A 22,942-nucleotide genomic window follows, 5' to 3' on the forward strand; every position below is an offset into this window, starting at 1 on the left:
ATTCATCAACGCAGAGCCGAAACTACAAAAGCTAGAAAGTTGAAATTTGCACACTAGGTTGAATTTATAAAGTGTACAAGAGATAAGAAGCGATTTTGAAAAATTCAACCCCTAAGGGGGTTAAAAAGGGGATGAAAGGTTGTATGGGGTGCAAGTTTTATTTTAAGCTAGGAATTTGAAACTTTGTAAAAATGTACTATATTAAAAAACAAGAAAACTAATTTCTGCGTTTTCGAAAATTCATCCCCCAAGGTGGTGAAAAAGGGGTTGAAAGTTTGTATGGAGATCAAATATTTTTGTGAGTGTTGGACTTGAAACTTTGTATATGGGGATATTATTATAAGACGGGAAAAGTAATTTCAGCGTTTTTGAAAATTCATCCCCTAACAGGGTTAAAAAGGGGTTGAAAGTTTGAATCCATTACAAATGCTTTGAAACTTCTTAGAAAGACATAATAGCCGATGACAAAAAACAGGAATTGCGACGTTTTAGGTAATTCAACCCCTAAGGGGGTAAAAAAGGGGATGAAACTTTGTCCTGGGGTGCAAATTTTATTTTAAGCTAGGACCTTGAAACTTCGTAAAAAGGTATTAAATTAAAAAACAAGAAAACTAATTTCTGCGTTTTCGAAAATTCATCCCCCAAGGTGGTGAAAAAGGGGTTGAAAGTTTGTATGGAGATCAAATATTTTTGTGAGTGTTGGACTTGAAACTTTGTATATGGGGATATTATTATAAGACGGGAAAAGTAATTTCAGCGTTTTTGAAAATTCATCCCCTAACAGGGTTAAAAAGGGGTTGAAAGTTTGAATCCATTACAAATGCTTTGAAACTTCTTAGAAAGACATAATAGCCGATGACAAAAAACAGGAATTGCGACGTTTTAGGTAATTCAACCCCTAAGGGGGTAAAAAAGGGGATGAAACTTTGTCCTGGGGTGCAAATTTTATTTTAAGCTAGGACCTTGAAACTTCGTAAAAAGGTATTAAATTAAAAAACAAGAAAACTAATTTCTGCGTTTTCGAAAATTCATCCCCCAAGGTGGTGAAAAAGGGGTTGAAAGTTTGTATGGAGATCAAATATTTTTGTGAGTGTTGGACTTGAAACTTTGTATATGGGGATATTATTATAAGACGGGAAAAGCAATTTCAGCGTTTTTGAAAATTCATCCCCCAAGGTGGTGAAAAAGGGGTTGAAATTTTGTATAGAGATCAAATATTTTTGTGAGTGTTGGACTTTAAACTTTGTATATGGGGATATTATTATAAGACGGGAAAAGTAATTTCAGCGTTTTTGAAAATTCATCCCCTAACAGGGTTAAAAAGGGGTTGAAAGTTTGAATCCATTACAAATGCTTTGAAACTTCTTAGAAAGACATAATAGCCGATGACAAAAAACAGGAATTGCGACGTTTTAGGTAATTCAACCCCTAAGGGGGTAAAAAAGGGGATGAAACTTTGTCCTGGGGTGCAAATTTTATTTTAAGCTAGGACCTTAAAACTTCGTAAAAAGGTATTAAATTAAAAAAAACAAGAAAACTAATTTCAGCGTTTTTAAAACTTCATCCCCCGAGGTGGTAAAAACGGGGTTGAAATTTTGTACGGAGATCAGATATTTTTGAGAGTGCGGGACTTGAATCTTTGTATTTGAGGATATTATTAGAAGACAGGAAAGGTTATTTCAGCGTTTTGTAAAATTCATCCCCTCATTTAAAAGGGGGTTGAAAGTTTGTATGGAGTTCAAATTTTATTTTAAGTTAAGAACTTGAAACTTCGTAAAAATATATGTTATTAAAATACAAGAAAACGAATTTCAGCGTTATTGAATTATCATCTAGGAGAGCTGGTAAAAAGGGGGTTGAAATTTTGTATGGATATCAAACATTTTTTCGAACGCGGGACTTGAATCTTTGTATTTCGGGATATTATTAAAATACAGGAAAAATAATTTCAGCGTTTTGTAAAATTCATCCCCCAACAGGGTTAAAAAGGGGTTGAAAGTTTTAATCCATTACAAATGCTTTGAAACTTCTTAGAAAGGCATAATAGCCGATTACAAAAAAAAGTAATTGCTACGTTTTTGGAAATTCAACCCCTAAGGGGGATAAAAAGAGGATGAAACTTCGTCTTAGGGTGCAAATTTTATTTTAAGCTAGGAACTTGAAACTTTGCAAAAAGGTATTAAATTAAGATACAAGAAAACTAATTTCAGCGTTTTTGAAAATTCATCCCCTAAGGTGGTGAAAAAGGGGTTGGAAGTTTGTATGGATATCAAACATTTTTTCGAATGCGCGACTTGAATCTTTCTATTTGGGGATATTATTAGAAGACAGGAAAAGTTATTTTAGCGTTTTGTAAAATTCATCCCCTAACAGGGTTAAAACAGGGTGAAAGTTTGTATAGGATTCAAAATTTATTTAAAGCTACAAACTTGAAACTACGTAAAAATGTATTTTGTCAAAAGAGAAGAAAACTAATTTCAGAGATTTTGATAATTCATCCCCCGAGGTGGTGAAAAAGGGGTTGAAAATTTGTTTGGAGGCCAAACATTTTTTTTAAGTGCGGGACTTGAATCGTTGTATAAAGGCATATTATTAGAATACAAGAAAAATAATTTCAGCTTTTAAAAAAGCGGCCAAGTGCGAGTCGGACTCGCCCATGAAGGGTTCCGTATTTAGGCGATTTATGACGTATAAAAAGAAAACTACTTACTAGATCTCGTTCAAACCAATTTTCGGTGGAAGTTTACATGGTAATGTACATCATATATTTTTTTTAGTTTTATCATTCTCTTATTTTAGAAGTTACAGGGGGGGACGACACACATTTTACCACTTTGGAAGTGTCTCTCGCGCAAACTATTCAGTTTAGAAAAAAATGATATTAGAAACCTCAATATCATTTTTGAAGACCTATCCATAGATACCCCATACGTATGGGTTTGATGAAATAAATTTTTTTGAGTTTCAGTTCGAAGTATGGGGAACCCCAAAAATTTATTGTTTTTTTTCTATTTTTGTGTGAAAATCTTAATGCGGTTCACAGAATACATCTACTTACCAAGTTTCAACAGTATAGTTCTTATAGTTTCGGAGAAAAGTGGCTGTGACATACGGACGGACGGACAGACAGACGGACAGACAGACAGACAGACAGACAGACATGACGAATCTATAAGGGTTCCGTTTTATGCCATTTGGCTACGGAACCCTAAAAATCATCCCCTAAAATGATTAAAAAGGGGTTGAAAGTTTGTATAGGGTTCAAATTTTATTTAAAGCTAGGAACTTCAAACTTCGTAAATAGGTAGTTAGGTAGTAGGTTTTATTAAATAGAGGACATGAAAATCTTCTAAGGGGGTTTAGAGGGATTATAACGAGGACAATTTTAATCAGTTAGGGACTTGAAACTTCGTAGGTTGTGAAAGACAAAGTCTCATGCGTTGTATAATATTAATAATTAACAAATGATTAACCGTCCTACCGCAATCTCTTGCTGCACAATGTTCTAAGCTAATGTAGAATATATAACCACCAATATACAAATCCACGCGTACGAAGTCGCGGGCAACAGCTAGTACAATATAATCGCGCTTTGAGCCAAAGTTGACTCGGTGGTGGTAGCTAGAGGTGCTGAAATGAAGGCTAACAAAATAAGGCGTCACTAATGCTAGATTAGATGAGACTAGGTACGTAACTGTAATAAACTAGTAGGTAGGTATAGGTGGTGGACTACTTACATTAGATACCTATGTAAACTAGAGTTAGAAAAATAAGGCGTAGGTAAGTACAGGGTTAGATGAAATAAAGTATATAACTGAAATAAACTAAATAGTAGGTAAGTGATCTGCCTTCCTTACCTAAAACGATATGATCGCGGCAGAAGCCAAGCCCAGTAGGTGGTGGTGTAAATTAAAGCTACCAAAATAATGCGTCGCAACTAGATTAGATGAAACTAGGTATTTAACTGAAATAAATTCATTCAATAATGAACTAGTGAATTTTATATTCTAAAAACTGTGTTTTCCTAGGTGCCATTGCAAGATATTTGCCTGTGTGCAATACCTGATCTATATTTGATCTATATTATACTGTTTATGGACTGCTAACTACTGGTAGTCGGTTGAAGGTGATACCTACGTGTGTCTTCCTATGTTATTTATTCGCTTATTTAAGGGTATTAAGATTCACGGGCGATTGTCGATGAGTAGTCAAGTCAAAATATGTCTAGGTTATAATATTATGTACCTCTAGATCAGTGTGGTATTATGGGCCTAGCTACTTAGGGTATAGGAATATAGGCTTAATACTTGGGCACATCTAGCCTTTGAGCAAACAGATTTGGAGCGATCTCACCAAATTTGGCCGTGGTGTAGGCGGGGACGACAGTCACCGCGTCGCGACGTTGGACCGCTGATGCAGCAGCGATCGTACGATTGTCGCGGTTGGCTTGCGTAGGCACGGACGGCACACAGATTAACGCACTTCACTTAAATATTATATAATTGGGATGCACTGATAAACGAAACTATAAACACTTTCACGGAATGCTGGAATTGAGTAAGCAAGCGTCGCCAAAGCTATGGTTAGCGCGAGACGACTCTTAGGTGTTAACGCGGCGAGAGTTCGACCATCTGGCGATGCGATTTTACAAGGGAAACACACGGCTCAAAATATTACTTTTCTACGTGTTTGGATCGCTACCGTTCAACCGTTCCGCAAAGCATGATACGTCTCTAACATCTCTCTTAACCACTTTATGAAATGACTGACGCAATTTGTGTGCCAGGCCCAGGTACCTACCTACGGTACAACTACCCAGGGTCTAAAAGCAAATAGAGTCAACTGATTATGTGATATAAGCGAAAAATTAAGCAGATAGGTACTGATATTCTATTGAGATAATTATTATTATAGGTAAGTACCAATTTTAATACAATATGAAACTTTGCACATAGATTCTATAGTCGTTCGAATTAAAAACGAGGCATATCTAAAAGTCGGGTACACTACAACATATCGTAATAAATGCTCCTTTCTATATACCTACAAGCGAGTCTCTAATCTTATGTTAACAGAGTTGCCTCTTGGCACAATTTGTCATAGGTAATTATATTAATATAACACGTAGGTACCTATATATGTATACTATAGTATCTAGTAGGCCACCAAACGAAACAAAAATAGAGGAAATAATTCGTGTATACGCGATTTTGGCATAGTTGTAGGCGGGGGTGAAGCTAAAGGGTAGGAGGGGGATTAAAGGTTCCTTTTTATAGTTTTTCGTAAATAACTCGTATACGGTGGCCCGTAGCAAAAAATGTTCTGTACCGTAAATAATCTGTATAAAATTTCCTACTAAATAGATATACCTACAGGTTGTCCCAAAAATACCACACCCTTACACCCTAAGAGGATCCAAATCAAAACCAGCTTAACATGACCTTTTAAAAGTTGCACGGTTTTCGAGTTATAACCGGTTTAAGTTTTTATTATTTCAGGAATCGGAAGTTTCTACAACGATTCTTTTATTCATATTTTATGAGCGTTTAACAACAAATTTGAGAGGATTACATGCATCTGATGAATGATAATAAAATAATATAAATATTTAAAATTATTATTGGTAAAAGACTTCGGATTTTACAAAAATACATAAATTACTGTCATAATCATAATATGGATGGAGTAATATCTATCACATAAAAAATCGGTGTAGTTTGATATTACAACACCACAATTAGATTTTCGACATTTCGATTAACAAATATCATTAAGTAACACAAGATTCTCTACTCTGCTTTGTTACTGGGTAGTAGATACGTCTACTAGTAGTACATAGTAACTTCTGTAAAGTAGGTATGGTCAGGTGACAACCAAAACTTACGTAATTAAATAACCCCCTCGTTTTGTTACTAGTACGGTGCAATATATATGGCTCTGAATTTGTAGTAGTAAACTAATTACTAAATTTTAGGTGTCACCTGTTTGACGGAATGTCTCGACCTAATCCTGCAATTCAGCACGCGGAAGGTGCCAAATTCCATATAATCCGTTGCCAAAGCGCGAGGCTTGTCGATGACCCCCCGATCAAAAAAGCTTGTAGACACAAAACATGTCATGTTTACACAAAAATGTTAACTCTGAGCATCATCCCTTATAACAATACTCGCTGCGAAGACGATGACGAAAAAACGGCGTACAAACGCAGAATATTTACCCAGAGGCAGTCTCGCGCGGCACTCGAGGCATGGGTCGTTCAGTGCGGGGTGTTTTGGCACTCGGCGTCCCAGTCCTCGGGGATGAGCGTGTCGATGTACTGCAGGAAGTCGGCGTAGCGGCACGGCTCCTCGCAGAACGACAGTTTTAACTCCATTGGTACTTCTATCTTGGTATTGTTGCGATAAAACACCTGCTGAAGTGAAACCAACATTTTGTAATATTAAGACCGTATTAGCGTACCTACCTATACTATACTACAGGAGGAGATAAACTGTAACAGCCAGCAGCAGAAGAAACCAAGTGGGCGAGGTGGTCAAATACTGTTAAGACAATAATAAAGTGTGGGATACCCTCGTTTTACATAATTTCACTTGCACTAATTTCATTTGCCAGAACTATGTTATGTCATAATTTTGTTTATCATAATTTCATATGCCATAAATTTGTGCGCTACAATAGTCACTTGTCATAATTGCCATATACCTTCATTTCAAATGCAATAATATTCAGTACTAGTAACTACTGTATAAGTCATAATTATTTTTTTGCATAAATTGCTTACAAAACCGAACCAGCTAGAGCACCCGACGATGGAATATAATGTGTATGGATATGGAAATTTAATAGAATATCAAAATTAATGGCTTATGAAATTATGGAAAATGAGATTATAGCAAATGGAATTATGGATTTCATTAGTAATCCTTTAAGTTTTCATAATCATAATTCTCTAGACCAGCGGTCGGCAACCTTTTAGCAGCCAAGGGCCACATAGTAGTTAACGAAGTTGACGCGGGCCGCACTTTGTTAATATTTATGACTTTATCAGACATTCTCGTTTGTCAATATTACATACAAAATAGCCAGGGAGGCTCGCGGGCCGCAAGGGACAGGTTCACGGGCCGCGGGTTGCCGACCGCTGCTCTAGAGGGTTGGCTAACGACCAGATTTAGAGTCCCATAATATTTTTTGGTTTATTTGGCTCCAGGATTGCATGGTTAAAAATGATCATTAATGGATTTGATTAGTGCTATCCATGCACGTTTTACTTACATAGCATTGTAAGTATACAAGTATGTACTTCAATAATGGAAATGAAATGAAATCCACCAAATCCATGGGGGGTCACATTAAATCGAATGTCAATAATTGAGTCATTAAATTTACTTTTAACGGCTACGAAATGCAACCCTTTATGGTTCTCAGAGTAGTCCAGCATTATATGGATTAACATTAGTGGAAGTGAATAGAGATTGACCTTGACGAAGAAGCCTTGATCGAGTTCCTCGTGCAGCTCGAAGACGAGGCTGGCGCCGTACTCTGGCTCGAGGGCCTCGGTGTAGTTGAGTGCGCGCCACAGCGCCACCACATTCACGTCGTGCCCCGAGTACACCAGCAGCGAACGCGGCGCGGGGCCCTCGCCGCTGTAGCTCACACTCTTTTCTAGGTTCTCCCTCATCTCACTCAACAGCGGACCTCCAAGGAAAATACAATATCAAGTCGACCATTTTGATCATACACTTTTTTACATAGGTTTTTACCGCGGTTTTGCATATACATTTAAAAAAATACAGTGAGTCATATTGGGCCAGAGAAAACCGTGGCTTGTAATGCTCTATTATTTACAAATATGTAGGTATACTAATTCAGTTAAACCTAGTAAATTACTACACATTCGAAATATTACGTAACCATAATGAAGTTATATCATACTGTATGATAACCTCAATGTAAAATGAAAACAAACTAAGATAAAGCTTAGTGATTAATGACTATGGTTGCTTACCTACTTTGAATCTCTGTAAAGTGTGGTTATGGGAGAGCAGGGCCAGGCTGTGCATGAATGCAGACCTCATTTGATTTGGGAAATAATTTTTAGTCCACTCGGGAATCTTGAGCCCGGCCTCTTGCTGTGACAGGAAGGTGCTATACAGGAAATCAACTTCCAACACACTGTGCATATCCTGGCCTGTGTGATTGCTCAAGTATTCAAAAAGTTTTGTGTATTTTGCATCTTTATTAGATTTCTCAAGTAATTCTTCATACATAGCTTTCCAAACTTTGCAAGGTTTAGTACTAGCAACAATCTGAAAGAGATATAAATCATCAACCATTAAAATGAAGCAGATAATAGTTTGATCAAGGGTGAATCAGAATCACTTACATTATCTAAGTGTCTTGGTAAGGAGTGAATGGGGATAGGTTGCCACAGCAGCTCGGGGTTCCAGATTTGTCGCTCTGCTGGAGGGTACAGGCCGGCCAGGAAGGTAGCAGCACTCATCAGACACCTAGATTTGTCACTGCTTCCAACTTGCACATCCTTTTCATAGTATTCTTCATCAATAAAATTAGCATAATAACTGCGGTACTTCTTTCCCAACTCATATAATTGAAGTTTTCCAGTCTGCAAAAAGTATTTACCTAGTATTCTAACCAAGAAACTGACTACTAGAGTTATGCTGCAATTTACTGATTTATTCAGTGTGTAATATGTAAGTACCTACATATATATTATGCTTACATTGGTCAGCCCTCCCAAGCCTTCTGGCCATTGGTATGCTTTGAAAGGGTCAGTCTTATAACTTGTATTAGGAGTCCGAGCTCCATGGCGAAAAAACTGTAAAGTAACATCATTTATCAAATGTAACAATTTCAATAGACAAAAAAGTTTTATACAATTGTGTATAGGTGCGTAATTTTATAATTATTAAATAAACATCTGAATTATACATATGAATATATATAATTGCCACATATTTCCAGATATTTAATCAATACCCTGGTGACATATTATGACCTAATAAGCAATAACATTTCAAAGAGAATATGAATATTTCTTACAATAATAACAAGTCGTAAAGTCCTCGACTCGTAGGGTAGCGTCTCGCTGAGCACGCAGTAGCCGAGCAGGCAGCTCATCACGGCCAGGCCCAGCACCACCACAGCCACCGTGCTCGACCGCTTCGGGATCTGATTGCACTTCGACCGGTCCACCTTCTGCGCGGAGGGTCGGCGCCAAGTGTTCTCCTCATTGTCGTACTCCATTGTGTAAACACTAATAAATGTAATCAAGTGCGCGAATCACTAACGTGATATTGATAAAAACATCAATAACTTCATGAATTTATTAATACCGTCTGTCCCGATCGAAGTAATTATCACTCAATAAACCATCATTCTTAAACACTTTTTATTTCTTTTTTATTGTTATTATTTCTCAATTTAAACCAAAAATTCAATAGTTATTTAGTTATTGCATCGCATTCTCGTTGATTTGCAAATTTGATTTGACAGACATATGTGTATTGAACTATGGGAGCGTTCGGAATTCGGATATTAGCTAGACTGACAGTTGTGAGTTGCGTGACAGCGTTCGTTCGGAATAATTTATTTCGTGGGTTGTTAAAGTCCTAACACACTATCGTACCGCACGCGAACTTGATGCGCCGCACACATAAGTGAGAGCGAAAAACATATCTATTTCTCGCTCTCACCTATGGCTGCGACGCACCAAGGTCGGTGCGGTGCGATAGTGTGTTACGCCTGTTCCACCTATCTCTACCGGGTTATCTCCACTGGTAGGGATAGTGAGGTTTATGAATCATTATTAATATCGCATAATACTTATCATACGCGAGTCAAGGGCTAAAGCAACTCCAATTACGCTTAGGTTGTTACGGATCTCACGGTCATGTTACACTGGTGCGAGTAGCCAACCGTATTCTCTTTTGGTTGGGAAGTTTACTGTGACGTTAGAAAACAAAAGGTCGTAAGTATGTGACTTATCATTCTCTTGCCCTTTTCCGATTCACTTGGGGTCGGCTGGCGCAGCGTCTTTTTCTTCCATACCTCTTCCTATTAGAAAAAACAAGCAACAACAGTTGCACTCCGGGAGTGCCGATAGAAGTGAAAACTCACCTCACTATGTTACCGACGCCCGGTAACACGATACATACGTTTAGCGGAGGTATTCTATTTATTTATTATATATTATTATCATTCTCAAATAAGATCACACTTTTTCATTAACATGTTTATTTAAGTATACTGCCATAACAACGTCAAATTATTTGAACATAGGTAAAGAGTCTTAAAAAGGAGTCCGCAACATAAATGTCAAATAACATTGAGTTTTTCTTTATTGATTTAAATGCCATTTAAATTATGAGTGGCCATCTAAACCTTACGCCCCTTACAGTCACGTGATCGCCTTACGCCCCTTACGGTCACGTGATCGCCTTACGCTGTCTCGAGTTTATCATTTTTTCCTCACCTCAAAAAGTGCCCAGCGCCGCTAAAGAAGTTTTAACTTCAAAAAACCCAGTATTTAGATTTACGAACTCGGTGTGGTCGGAACTCTTTCTCCCAGTAGTTATCACTGGTAAAAGGTAGGACAAAAAATCCCAGTAGTTACTACTGGTCACAACTTGGTGGTAACTAGTGGGAATAATCCAATTTTTTCAGGGTATTTGTCCTTGATTTACAAACGTAAAAATTCAATATAAAAACAAGAATTTTTGCGTTAGCCCCCTCTTAAAACGTAAGTAATAGGAATAGGCTCGTAATGGGTAGGATATTTAGTAGGCTTGTAAGGGAATCCTCTTATATTGGAGAATACTAGAAATAAAAAGCACTGTTGTTAAGTATAAAATAAATTTATATTTGTATATACTTATAAGAAAGTTAAACATATCAAATCAAAATAACATGTATTAGCTTGGAGGATATAATCAATTTTCGTATCATTTCTGTACAAAACAGTCTGCCGATTTTTGCGGGGGAGGGGAACGTCAAATGTATGCGTAACGTAAAAATAGCCATGTCAGATAAACGTCAGTCCATACATTGTGTATGACCGTTGGCCGCCTATTTTCGACAGAGGGGAAAGCCTGTTAATGGCTACTCCGTTTAGTTGTATCCTCCAAGTGTATTAGGTACCTACATATTATATCATATGAAATACAGGATGGTCCAAACATAGACGTCCAAAAATTTTTTTTAGATTCCTCCCATCGTGGGCTATCAGAATATACCCCATGTAGGCTATGTATGTTAGAGTCAGACCAAAAAGTCTGCAGCGGATTTGATGGCCCACGCAGTGCAAGTGTTGTTTATAAGTCACAATTTCATAGAAGTTTGACGTTTAAAATAACACTTGCACTGCGTGAGCTATCAAATCCGCTGCAGACTTTTCTTGGTCTGACTCTAGCCGATTTTTCGTAGTTTTCGAGTTATGAATTTTTGAACTTTTAAATTTGTTAAAAAATTCCGGGATGAGCCAATTAATTTATTTAAAAAAAAATACTGTACTTTTTTTTTGAATGTTTCTTTTGTAACACAATCCTTTACAAACGGCGCAGTTGCTAAAAAAATCAGCATACACACTTGACTGCGAGTTCGAAAAAAAAAGACAAAAGTCAAAGTTTTACGTTCAAGCATGTCAAGTTTAGATTTTGCGCTTACCTAAATAAACAAAATTACAAGCTATTTCCAGGACTTTTGGTTATTTTAGCTGCTAAACCATAATTTTTATTAAAAGGTCAAAAAAATTTACACTTAATAGTCATTAATTTGTCATGCTTGAAGGTGAAACTTTGACTTTAGTCTTCTTTTTTTCCAACATGCAGCCAAGTGAGGATGCTGATTTTTTTTAGGAACTGCGCCGTTTGGGAAGAATTATGTTACAAAAAGAAACATTCAAAAAAGTTCAATAGTTTTTTTTAATAAATTAATTGGTTCGCCCGGGAATTTCTTAACAAAGGTTCAAAAATTCATAACTCGAAAACTACGAAAAATCCTTGGAGGATACAACTAAACGGAGTAGCCATTAACAGGCTTTCCCCTCTGTCGAAAATAGGCGGCCAACGGTCATACACAATGTATGGACTGACGTTTATCTGACATGGCTATTTTTACGTTACGCATACATTTGACGTTCCCCTCCCCCGCAAAAATCGGCAGACTGTTTTGTACAGAAAATTACAGACATGGCGTCTCCGTTTGATTATATCCTCCAAGGAAAAATCGGCTAACATACATGGGGGGTATATTCCTATCGGAATATGCCCACGATGTAAGGAATCAAAAAAAAATATTGGACGTCTCTATGTTTGGACCACCCGCTGTATTGTCTGTGCGGAAAGAGAAGAGTCGTGGAATGTATTGGACCCCATTCATTCCACGACTCTTCTCTTTCCAGTCTTTCCGCACAGACTCTACTCGTAATATAAAAGTTCGCATAGTTCTAATGCCTTCTTGGCTCGACTACAATACGAAAATAATAGTATTTTATACAATCGTGATATAATGGAGAGCTTTTCAGTCGAGTACCATGTTTAGGCAACGAAGCTTGCTGAGTTGCCTAAGTAAGGTACGAGATTGAAAAGCTTGATTATATCACTAATTGGGCGTTTTTTTTTAAGTTTCCCCTACACTTTTTTTCATATTTGGGATTTTTTATGTTATTTCTACTCAGAATCACGAGCTCTTTCTATCCTAATAGGAGAAAAAAAGTGTCCTAAGGTTTATTTCCATTCCGTCACCATTTTTCATAGACTTTGTATGGCGGTCGCGGAATGGAAAGATCGAAAAATGGACCAATGGAAAATTTGGGAATAACATAAAAAATCCCAAATTTGAAAAAAAAGTGTAGGGGACAACTTAAAAAAACAAGCAACAACGGTTGCACTCCGAGAGTGCCGATAGAAGTGAAAACTCACTATGTTACCGACGCCCGGTAACATGTTACATACGTTTAGCGGAGGTATTATATTTATTTATTATTATCATTCTCAAATAAGATCATACTTTTTCACTGAAATGTTTATTTACATACTGCCATGACAACGTCAAATTATTTGAACATAGGTAAAGAGTCTTGAAAAGGAGTTCGCAACATAAATGTCAAAGAGTTTTTCTTTATTGATTTAAATGCCATCTAAATGAACCTAACCTAACCAAACCTAATCCTATTGAAGCGCGGCACCCTACCGCGGCGCGCGAGGCTGCCCGCCTCCGCGCCGGGGCGCCGGGCCCGAGCACCGCTCCCCGATTATGAGTGGCTATCTAAACCTTACGCCCCTTACGGTCCTTACGGTCACGTGATCGCCTTACGCTGTCTCGAGTTTATCATTTTTTCCCCACCTCAAAAAGTGCCCAGCGCTGCTAAAGAAGTTTTCACTTCAAAAACGCCCTCATCATCATCTTCCTCGCGTTGTCCCGGCATTTTGCCACAGCTCATAGGAGCCTGGGGTCCGCTTGGCAACTAATCCCAGTAATTGGCGTGGGCACTAGTTTTTACGAAAGCGACTGCCATCTGACCTTCCAACCCAGAGGGTAAACTAGGCCCCCGTATTGGGATTAGTCCGGTTTCCTCACGATGTTTTCCTTCACCGAAAAGCGACTGGTAAATATCAAATGATATTTCGTACATAAGTTCCGAAAAACTCATTGGTACGAGCCGGGGTTCGAACCCGCGACCTCCGGATTGCAAGTCGCACGCTCTTACCGCTAGGCCACCAGCGCTTACTTCAAAAACGCCCTATTGTATAAAATATTTTTTCTACGAGTCAACAAAAAAAAAATACGTAAAACTAGTAGAGGAATCATATTATATAGGTAAAAAAACCAAAAGTATACAGCTAAATGCGCGAGCACGCGAGCAGCCGCGATACCTTCATACTCGTACGCGACCCGGCCCCCGCGCCCCGCGCCCCCCGGCCGGTTGGTCAACGACACCTTCTCGTAACTCATTAGTCATTAGGCCCTGGTACTTGCTCCGCGCTAAATTCAATTTTTAGACAGCTTTTTTCTAGATTTTGGCCGCCGTAGCCTATGAGACTAACAAGCAACGCTAAGCGGTTTTCGTAGTTTATGAATGTTGCTATATGAAGGGTGTCACATGCGCGTTTCTGACTTATGAAGCAATTGTTTCTACTATACAACCTAAAATAATTAATTTGAGCTATCGTTTTGTTTCTCTCATGACCGAGGCGAGCTGTGATTGGTCAATTTCATTATAGTTGACTAAACAGTATCGAAATGAATATTATAGTTGACTAAACTGTATCGAAATAGTTATTTTTTTCTACTCGTCGACTGCAATGCTTGAATTAAGACTTCGTATACCAAAGTGAAATCGCATAATTTTTCCCTATGGCACTCCAACTCAACTATAATATTCATTACATATAATTTTTTTTATGTAATTAGGTACATTGTGCGTTTAATCGTCGGTTTTTTCCACAAATACTCCTAGGAGTGCTGTAGGTAGGTACAACAGTCAGTGTAAGGCCTGAGTGGACGCTCAAGTTGGGCGTGCAGCGGGGCGGAGCGTGCGGCGTGCATGTTAAACAAATGCAAACGCATAGGAGCGGCCTTAGTGCACGCTGCTCAAATCACTTGTGAGCCCGAGGCCACGCTGCACGCCCCGCCGAACGCCCCGCTTCGAGCATCCTCTCAGGCCTTACACTCAGTATTTGTCGGGAAGAGACCCACGGTTCCAGGGATTATAACACTGAAAGTCAGCGTTAAAGGCCCCAGTACACAATGGACCAGCGTAGGCCATTCTGGGGGACGCATTTATGCGTTAGAGGGAGCAAGTGATATTGCTATCTCATTCTACCGCATGGCTGCGTCCCTTGGACTGGCCGGCGATGGCCCATTGTGTACAGGGACCTTAACAATTTAATACATGTGTTACCATCGTGTGCCGGCAGTGTTTTAGGGTTCCATAGTAAACTCCCTTACACCTAGGGCTGCCATCCGTCCGGGTTTCCACGGATTTGTCCGAGTTTGGAGGCCGTCCGGGGGCCGTTCCCGTTTCAGAAAGTATTCGGGCAAACCCCGGACACTTTTTGGAATGAAAAATAAAGCGAAAAATGCGATTTACGCGAAATGTCCGGGTTTTTTTAAGTCTATGTCTGTGTTCGGCGAACTTAGAGATGGCAGCCCTACTTACACCCCAACCCCAAGTCCCTTACAGTATCGCCATGCCCTTTATCTAAGAACAGACCGTCAGTTTGAAATGTCAGTACCATTTATAGGTTCTATCTATACTTAGTTAATTATCTCTACGAGTCACTTTTATAACGCCTTAGTTTTATATTTATTTCTATGTCGTATCGTGCTGTCTCTGTAAGGGTCGATACATACGGACTGCAATCCGACTGCAATTTGCAGTCCAAATTGCAGTCGTGTTGCAGTCTGTTTGTGCCGGAACTAACGATAAGTACATGACTTACGTAATGCTTACTTTAAATTGTATTACCTATCAAGTCTTATTTCGCCGCCTATGAGTATTCACTTCAAAAAGAATCAAGATAGATATAAACACTTAGGTTAAGACTAATTTAGTAAAAAAATATAATATAATCGTTTGTTAAGATAATGCCAACGCGACTTACAAGCACCCACCACCATATTAGCCTCTTCTAGTTTTGCTCTAATTCTGCTTTGGAGCAGAGTCCTCAGCTGTAAACGGGTTGTAATTCTTTAGTCCAACAAGATCCATCGATACTTCCCACAGTTTCTTAGCGTATTCGTCGTTTAGAGCCTTTCTGGCGGGAGTTTTAACAACACAGTCACTGGAACAACAAACGCACGAATTATAAATATTATGATACATAATCAAAATCATTATATTAAAATGTAAATAATTTTCAAGCTTATTCTCATAGGTTGGTATAGTCCGCAGATTTGAAGCTGGCCCCGAACGGCTTATCCTTTGTCTATTGTTAAGTAAATCGGCACGTGCCGCTCCCTGCATAAAAAATGGTTCAGTCACTTTAACTGGTTATTGAATTATAGTTTGTAGCTTTCTAGTAGAGCCCGAAGGCTTATCCTATTATCTATTGTTCAGTAAAACCGCACGTGCTACTTACCTGCAAAAAAGGGTCTTCATTATTCTATTTGGCACCTGAGCGCGGGCTAGTCCAACGCTCAAAAAAACAGTGTAGGTGCGCTCTCCGATAACGCGCCTTTGTTACGCATCTCGATGACACATTTTAGACTGGTTCTGTAGCGTTCGACTCGCCGGCACTCTGTAACCGAAGTACCGATTTTTTATGCAGGTGGTTGTGGCACGTGGCACGAGCGGTTTTTCTTAACAATAGACAATAGGATTAGCCTTCGGGGTCTATTAGAAAGCTACAAACTATACAACTCCAATGGAAATTGCAATAAGATTCAGAATGAGCAAATGGAAAAATAATTTGCAATTTCTTGTGTGGCAGGGACCACCCAACTACGGTTACTGAGTACAGGCGAGTCGAACGCTGCAGAACCAGTCTAAGGGTAACATTCCATTTGTGACCGCACCTGCACTACTGGTACTGAACGCGTTGCTGTTACTGTCAATTTCCATAGTAAAATGAACAATAGTGCAGCTGCGGTTGGAAATGTACTGTCACCTTAAAATGTGTCATCGAGATGCGTAACAAACCTACACTGGTTCGTTGAGCGTTGGACTAGCCCGCGCTCAGGTGCCAATTAGAATTTCACTACCCTTTTTTCGCAGGTAGCGGCACGTGCGGTTTTACTTACCACAATAGACAAAGGATTAACCTTTCGGGGTCAGCTTCAAATCTACGGACTATAGGTAAATTTAAAGAAGAATACATAGTTGTAATGTAAGAGATTATATATATATATATATATATATATATATATATATATATATATATAACAATCTCACGTATCATAACTAGCTTGTAAAAGTTGTATTGTAAAGGATTGTGTCAAGTAAGATTCATTTTTGCATGGATGACACAGGAGACCACAGGGTGGATTTATTGTCACCTAAGTTATGATCCACTTATAAGCATTTTATTTTATCTTTGTGGATTCAGGCACAGTAGTACCACTTTTCAGCACATCTGTGGAAGACTGGGTACCTTGGCACAGAGCCCCCACTATTTTACGTTTTGCACCTTATTTACAACACTTCCTTGCAACTACACTACACTTATGTGCAAATCAAAAGTGTAAACATATCTTTAACATCAACTGTATGTAAGTTAACAATTAACTGTGAGTAACTGTCCACAGAACTACCTGTAATATAAGCCAGTTTCATCTGCACATTTTTCATCAACAGAACAATATATGGTTGTTTGAGCACCAAGTTCAGGAGACTTAAGGAATGGCATAAACATTATGCCAATTAGTCGACGGGCTCCCCAAAACAAGCTGTCATCCAAATGTCTACCCAATTCAGTTTTTATTACACCTGGATGCAAACTGTATGTATATATACCATCAATGTTATGTTCCTGCAAAATAAACAGGTTAAACCTTAATTAAGACACCACATTCAATACTTATTATTTACACATCTGACCAATAACTATTGGTTTACCTTCAATTTAGAAGCCAGTTCCTTAGAGAACAAAACATTGGCTAGCTTGCTTTGAGAATAAGCTTCCGCAGGGCTGTATGACCTAGTTTTATAATTTAAGTCATCAAAGTTGATATCATATCCTAAAAAAATCAAATAGAGGGCAACATTAATAATCATGAACCTGAAATTCAATTTCAAGTATTTATCTTTTGAATTCACCCCTGTCTTAGCTTTACTTACTGGTATGGGCTGCGGAGGAGACAGTTACAATCCTTGCTGGAGTGCTGTTCCTCATGCGGGGCAGAAGGAGCATAGTTAACAAAAAGTGTGCCAAGTGGTTTGTCCCAAACTGCATTTCAAACCCATCTTCTGTGTAACTCTTAGGGCACATCATGACACCGGCATTGTTAACTAAGATTTTAATCTGTAGTTCCGTATCTAATATTGTTTGAGCACATTCCCGGACAGATTTCAAAGAAGCTAGATCACATTTAACAAGTACCAGCTTGCCTGACTCTGCAACATTCTTGCATTTTTCCTCTATTTCAGACTTGACAGCTGCTGCCTTTTCTAAATCGCGACAAGCCATAATTACTCTTGCTCCTGGAATTAGAAACATTTTTTTTTATGGAATGGAAACCTGAAGAGTGATATGGTTTGTAATTAAGGCTGCCATTGCCATTACTAAAGTAGCCAACCCCAGACAAAATGTTCAAAAACATTTCAGAGCAGTATGGTGTTTTTCTTCAAACATCCCAGGCAATTGTTTCTATTGCAACAATAAAATTGTTTTCAGGGATAGTCATGACTCAATTACTCAATAAGTGTCCAGTTCTTAAATGGACGGTCTTGAACACCACAAACCTCTTTCCAAATGAGTACCAAACTATGACAAAACCAGGGAACCCGGTCAGATGGCCGCCCTATTTGCGATAAACTATATTGATGATAACATACCTCTTTTATAAAAGTCTAAAGCAGTCTCTTTGCCAATTCCGGAACTACATCCCGTAATTACAGCAGTCTTGCCGACCAACTTGGCTGTGCTCAAGCAGCGTCCACTAAAGAATGGCATTTTAATTTACTTAGCGCAAAATAAGTTAACTGCAAAAAAAAACAATAAATTACAACACGATAATGTTAACTAAAGGTTTTTTATTTTTTGGACAGTAAACCGGTTTTAAGCATTTTTCAACCGCCACAGAAGTTATACTGTTCTTGGTAAATTTAACTTCTTACGTACAGTATATATGTATAACAAATAGAACTTCAGTCTTCAGTAACACGTCAGATAACAGTTTTTTCTTTACTTCTTAAGTTTAACTCAATAAGTAAAGTAACGGTACCTCTTCTCCTAACTCATATGTCAAGTGTCAGTGTCAAACAAATTATAAACCGGACCCATAGATGGTAGTATTTCTAACCGGACCGGAAGAACGCATGTTCGGAAACGTAAAAAACTCTGGTGTTTCGCGCCTTTTTTTACTGACAAGATTTGCTTGACCAGCTACATATATAAATTTTGTTATGACTGAAATTCATAAAAGTTAATCTTTACTTATTTTTTCATAATATGTTTTTTAGGGTTCCGTAGCCAAATGGCAAAAAAGCGGCCAAGAGCGAGTCGGTATCGCCCATGAAGGGTTCCGTATTTATAGAGACAAACCAAAGAAAGTCTGCAGCGCAATAATTTGACATCGAATTAAAAAACTACATATGGCAATGTTTTTTAAGCAGTCAGTAAACGTCATGCACTATGGTATGTGTTTGTCAAAATCGTTTAAATATTCATTGTGTTTTGTGATGAACGGAATAAACATGGTGAAACCTTACAAAACCGATGTGCGGGAGTTACTTTTCCGCATGACGAATAATTTTACACTTGTAAAAAGTCAGCACGAGGCGATTCAAGCTGAAAAACGACAATGTTTACAAAATTTGGAGTTGATGACGGGTAAGTGGAATGAAACATCTTAATACTTCACCATATGTACCTACTTAGATAATATAATATTGGTTTAGACTAAGGTTTCACAGCAAATTGAACACACCTAATAGGTATAGGCATACTTATGAACTTCCTCTAACATTTCGAGAAACTCATTGGTACTAGCCGGGTTTTGAGCTCGAACCCACAACCTCCATGCTTATGCTCACGGCATGGGTACCTACTAATTAAAGCTAAAATTAATTTTTAATATATGTTTATTGTTTTAATGGTTTATTTCGTTTTTCCGAAAACTTTAGTTCGCAAATTGCGGGCAATTTCTCTGTCAATCTAATTACGCCTTAATGGGAGTAAAAGAGAAAGATGCTCGCATATTGAGAACTTCGGTGTTCGCGGAGGCCCTCTGTACCTATTTACCGCCGTCGCGGATATTACAAAAGCTTATTAATTTTGATGAAGCCAAATGTCACATTCTCCCAATATTATTTATCAATATTAGTATATGTCTACATATTAATAGTGACATCTATTGTTGGAATGAAATTTATTTTACCATAAAAATTAAGCTGTGCATACAGCTTAATTTTTTCATAGACGGTAAATATGGTAGAAATTTCACAAGTATCAAGACTATTTAATCCATTTTCAGTGGTGTTGTCGCCTACTGATTTTTAAAAACTACTTTTAATCTAGCGCTGCAGACTTTCTTTGGTTTGTCTCTAGGTAGTCAACCAAATCTTGTCAGTAAAAAAAAGGCGCGAAATTAAAATTTTCTATGGGACGATATCCCTTCGCGCCTACATTTTTCACATTTGCCGCCTTTTTCTACTGTCAAGATCTGGTTGACCAAGTATATCTCGTTCAAACTAATTTTCGGTGGAAGTTTGCATGGCAATGTACATCATATATTTTTTTTAGTTTTATCATTCTCTTATTTTAGAAGTTACAGGGGGGGGGGGGGGTTTATCATTCTCTTATTTTAGAAGTTACACATTTTATCACTTTGGAAATGTCTCTCGCGCAAACTATTCAGTTTAGAAAAAAATTATATTAGAAACCTCAATATCATTTTTGAAGACCTATCCATAGATACCCCACACGTATGGGTTTGATGAAAAAAAAATTTTTGAGTCTAAGTATCGGGAACCCCCAAAATTTATTGTTTTTTTTTTTCTATTTTTGTGTGAAAATCTTAATGCGGTTCACAGAATACATCTACTTACCAAGTTTCAACAGTATAGTTCTTACTGTTTCGGAAAAAAGTGGCTGTGACATACGGACGGACAGACAGACAGACATGACGAATCCATAAGGGTTCCGTTTTTTGCCATTTGGCTACGGAAGCCTTAAACCAACATGATTTTCGCGATTCGTTGATGATGTAATGTTCGTTGTTCGAAACTAAATTAAAAGGCCTCTTGTTGACTATACAATAATGTAATATTATAAATCCAATAGAGGTACAACTGTTCTAAAAGCTTAACAATATTTAGTACCGGCCAGACGTCATGTTTCTCGGAAAAATCTTAACAGTGCGAACTAGGATTTTCAACACACGGTACAGCGACATCTAGCAGGCAATTTGACAACTAAAATTAACTTCTTGCAAATAAATCAAACTCTCAAAGCAAAATTTTGGTGCTTCTTCTTTGAACTAGCTTTGGTTCTTGACTGTATATTGAAAATATCAAACCAAGAATTTATCGCTCTTGTCTAAAAACTTAAAAGTCTCAAAGCAAAATTTTGGTGCTTCTTCTTTGAAATAGCTTTGGCTCTTGACTAAGCTGTAGGTTGAAAACATCAAACCAATAATTAATCGCTCTTGCATAAAAACTTAAAAGTCTCAAAGGAAAATTTTGGTGCTTCTTCTTTGGAATTGGGTAATATTTTTGGTTTGATGAAGAGTTACTCAAGCTAAAACCGTTTTTAAGAGCGTGCAATATCTCATGCTAAGACTTTTTTTTATTGCGGCGAATAATTAATATCTTAACTCAAAACTCTAACATTAGCTTTAAAAATGTGTAAACATAAAACTAAACAATTTTTATTCTCCTTTAAAAAAATATGATGTTTTTCACTCAAGACATATTTATTGGACTAATAGTCTTACTGGTTATGATTTATGAAGCTTTTTTGCCCGAAAGCTGCATTTTGAGAGGAAAGCAAGCCGCTTTGCACGATGATAGTGGAGGCTCAATAAAACGATTTTTTTCGAAGAACCGGTAATTTCGTCCCTTAGGAGCCGAGGTGAAGCGAGGTCTGTTATAAACAGAAAAAAAATCCTACAAATTTTACAGATCATCCGATTTCGTTAAATTTGGTATCAATTGTAAGAAAATGACTTTCTTTATCGTAAAAAAAATTAAAAACAAAATATGTCAATACAAAAATAATGTATAAAAAATTGAAAACTTATTTTTTCCTGTTAACACTTTATTTTTGCAAATAGTGTGTTCCATATAGAAAAAAGTCTACAAAAAGCACTAAATGATAAAATCAAACATATTTCTTATCGTATATTGAAAACCGCATCAAAATCGGTTAAGCCGTTTATGAGATTCAAGTTTTCAAATTTGGCTAAGTTTTATTTACATGGCGATTTTTAGTACTGTCATATTCTTGAGTTGGGACTATTATTGGGCTTCTGTTAATGACCAAGTTTATGCGCTGTAGGTTGTTAGGATAAGCAAGGATACACATGTTGAAGTGTTTGTGTTTTGATGCCAGTGGAAGATGGCCCTTCGTGGACCAGAAGGTCTTCCAGGCGTTTTCGATGCGTCGATCGATTTCCTTGGACTGCATATTATCGAATGATTCTATCTGGCCCATGCAGGTGTATTCGTCAACAAAATTGTATATCCTGCCCATCTACCGTGACCCTACGTTTCACTCCATTGACCATTAACTGGGTTTCTGTCCTGTTCATTTCGAATCCGACTTCATGACTTACTGGTCTAAGGTCTAACATTTTCTCTAAATGAGGTGCAGTGTGGGAAAACAAGACTATGCCGTCGGAAGAACGCAGGTTTTTCAACCTTATTTCGCCGACGTCAATGTCCATTGTTTCCCATTTAGCCACCAGCTTCTGGACGATTTCCTGTATTAGGCAAGAGGTAAACAGCTTTGGAGATAGTGGGTCGATCATCCTGTTCGACTCCTTTTTGGATGCAGAATTAGGGCCGGGAACTTGCAGTACTTTTGCGGTAGATGGTTCCGATGAGCTTGTGCCTATAACGCTGCTCGCGTTGCTTCGCTGTGTGGCTAACGACGTGTCTTACACTAAATATGCGCCGGACCTGGGGTCGCCCCTTTTTAGGGTTCCGTAGCCAAATGGCAAAAAACGGAACCCTTATAGATTCGTCATGTCTGTCTGTCTGTCTGTCTGTCCGTCTGTCCGTCTGTCCGTCTGTCTGTCCGTCCGTATGTCACAGCCACTT

General features: G+C 38.0%; 2 protein-coding genes across 2 annotated transcripts; both read right to left on the reverse strand.

The window, feature by feature from the left end:
- Positions 1-6,192: 6,192 nt before the first annotated feature.
- On the reverse strand, positions 6,193-9,390 carry LOC134661055 (lysosomal acid phosphatase-like). Its single transcript, XM_063516953.1, has 6 exons — positions 9,061-9,390; positions 8,741-8,836; positions 8,384-8,623; positions 8,006-8,306; positions 7,478-7,695; positions 6,193-6,409 (listed from the first exon to the last, which is right to left on the reverse strand). The coding sequence occupies exons 1-6, from the start codon at positions 9,262-9,264 to the stop codon at positions 6,257-6,259; spliced, it is 1,212 nt and encodes a 403-aa protein (XP_063373023.1). The 5' UTR covers positions 9,265-9,390; the 3' UTR covers positions 6,193-6,256.
- Positions 9,391-15,660: 6,270 nt separating this feature from the next.
- LOC134661904 (retinol dehydrogenase 13-like) lies at positions 15,661-18,668 on the reverse strand. The gene is made up of 5 exons (XM_063518148.1): positions 18,515-18,668; positions 17,798-18,160; positions 17,576-17,697; positions 17,272-17,489; positions 15,661-15,803 (listed from the first exon to the last, which is right to left on the reverse strand). The coding sequence occupies exons 1-5, from the start codon at positions 18,630-18,632 to the stop codon at positions 15,662-15,664; spliced, it is 963 nt and encodes a 320-aa protein (XP_063374218.1). The 5' UTR covers positions 18,633-18,668; the 3' UTR covers position 15,661.
- Positions 18,669-22,942: the final 4,274 nt, after the last annotated feature.

Source organism: Cydia amplana, chromosome Z (assembly GCF_948474715.1).
Source record: "Cydia amplana chromosome Z, ilCydAmpl1.1, whole genome shotgun sequence".
Lineage (NCBI taxonomy): Eukaryota > Metazoa > Arthropoda > Insecta > Lepidoptera > Tortricidae > Cydia > Cydia amplana.

What these genes read in the sequence shown, in the direction of transcription:
- LOC134661055 (XM_063516953.1), bottom strand. Translation starts at nt 9,264, where the DNA reads ATGGAGTACGACAATGAGGAGAACACTTGGCGCCGACCCTCCGCGCAG. An exon ending in TACCAAGACACTTAGATAAT is followed by an intron (nt 8,307 to 8,383) that starts GTAAGTGATTCT and finishes TATCTCTTTCAG; the next exon opens with ATTGTTGCTAGTACTAAACC. An exon ending in ATCAAGGCTTCTTCGTCAAG is followed by an intron (nt 6,410 to 7,477) that starts GTCAATCTCTAT and finishes TCACTTCAGCAG; the next exon opens with GTGTTTTATCGCAACAATAC.
- LOC134661904 (XM_063518148.1), bottom strand. Translation starts at nt 18,632, where the DNA reads ATGCCATTCTTTAGTGGACGCTGCTTGAGCACAGCCAAGTTGGTCGGC. An exon ending in TTTAGACTTTTATAAAAGAG is followed by an intron (nt 18,161 to 18,514) that starts GTATGTTATCAT and finishes TTCTAATTCCAG; the next exon opens with GAGCAAGAGTAATTATGGCT. An exon ending in CTCCTCCGCAGCCCATACCA is followed by an intron (nt 17,698 to 17,797) that starts GTAAGTAAAGCT and finishes TGATTTTTTTAG; the next exon opens with GATATGATATCAACTTTGAT.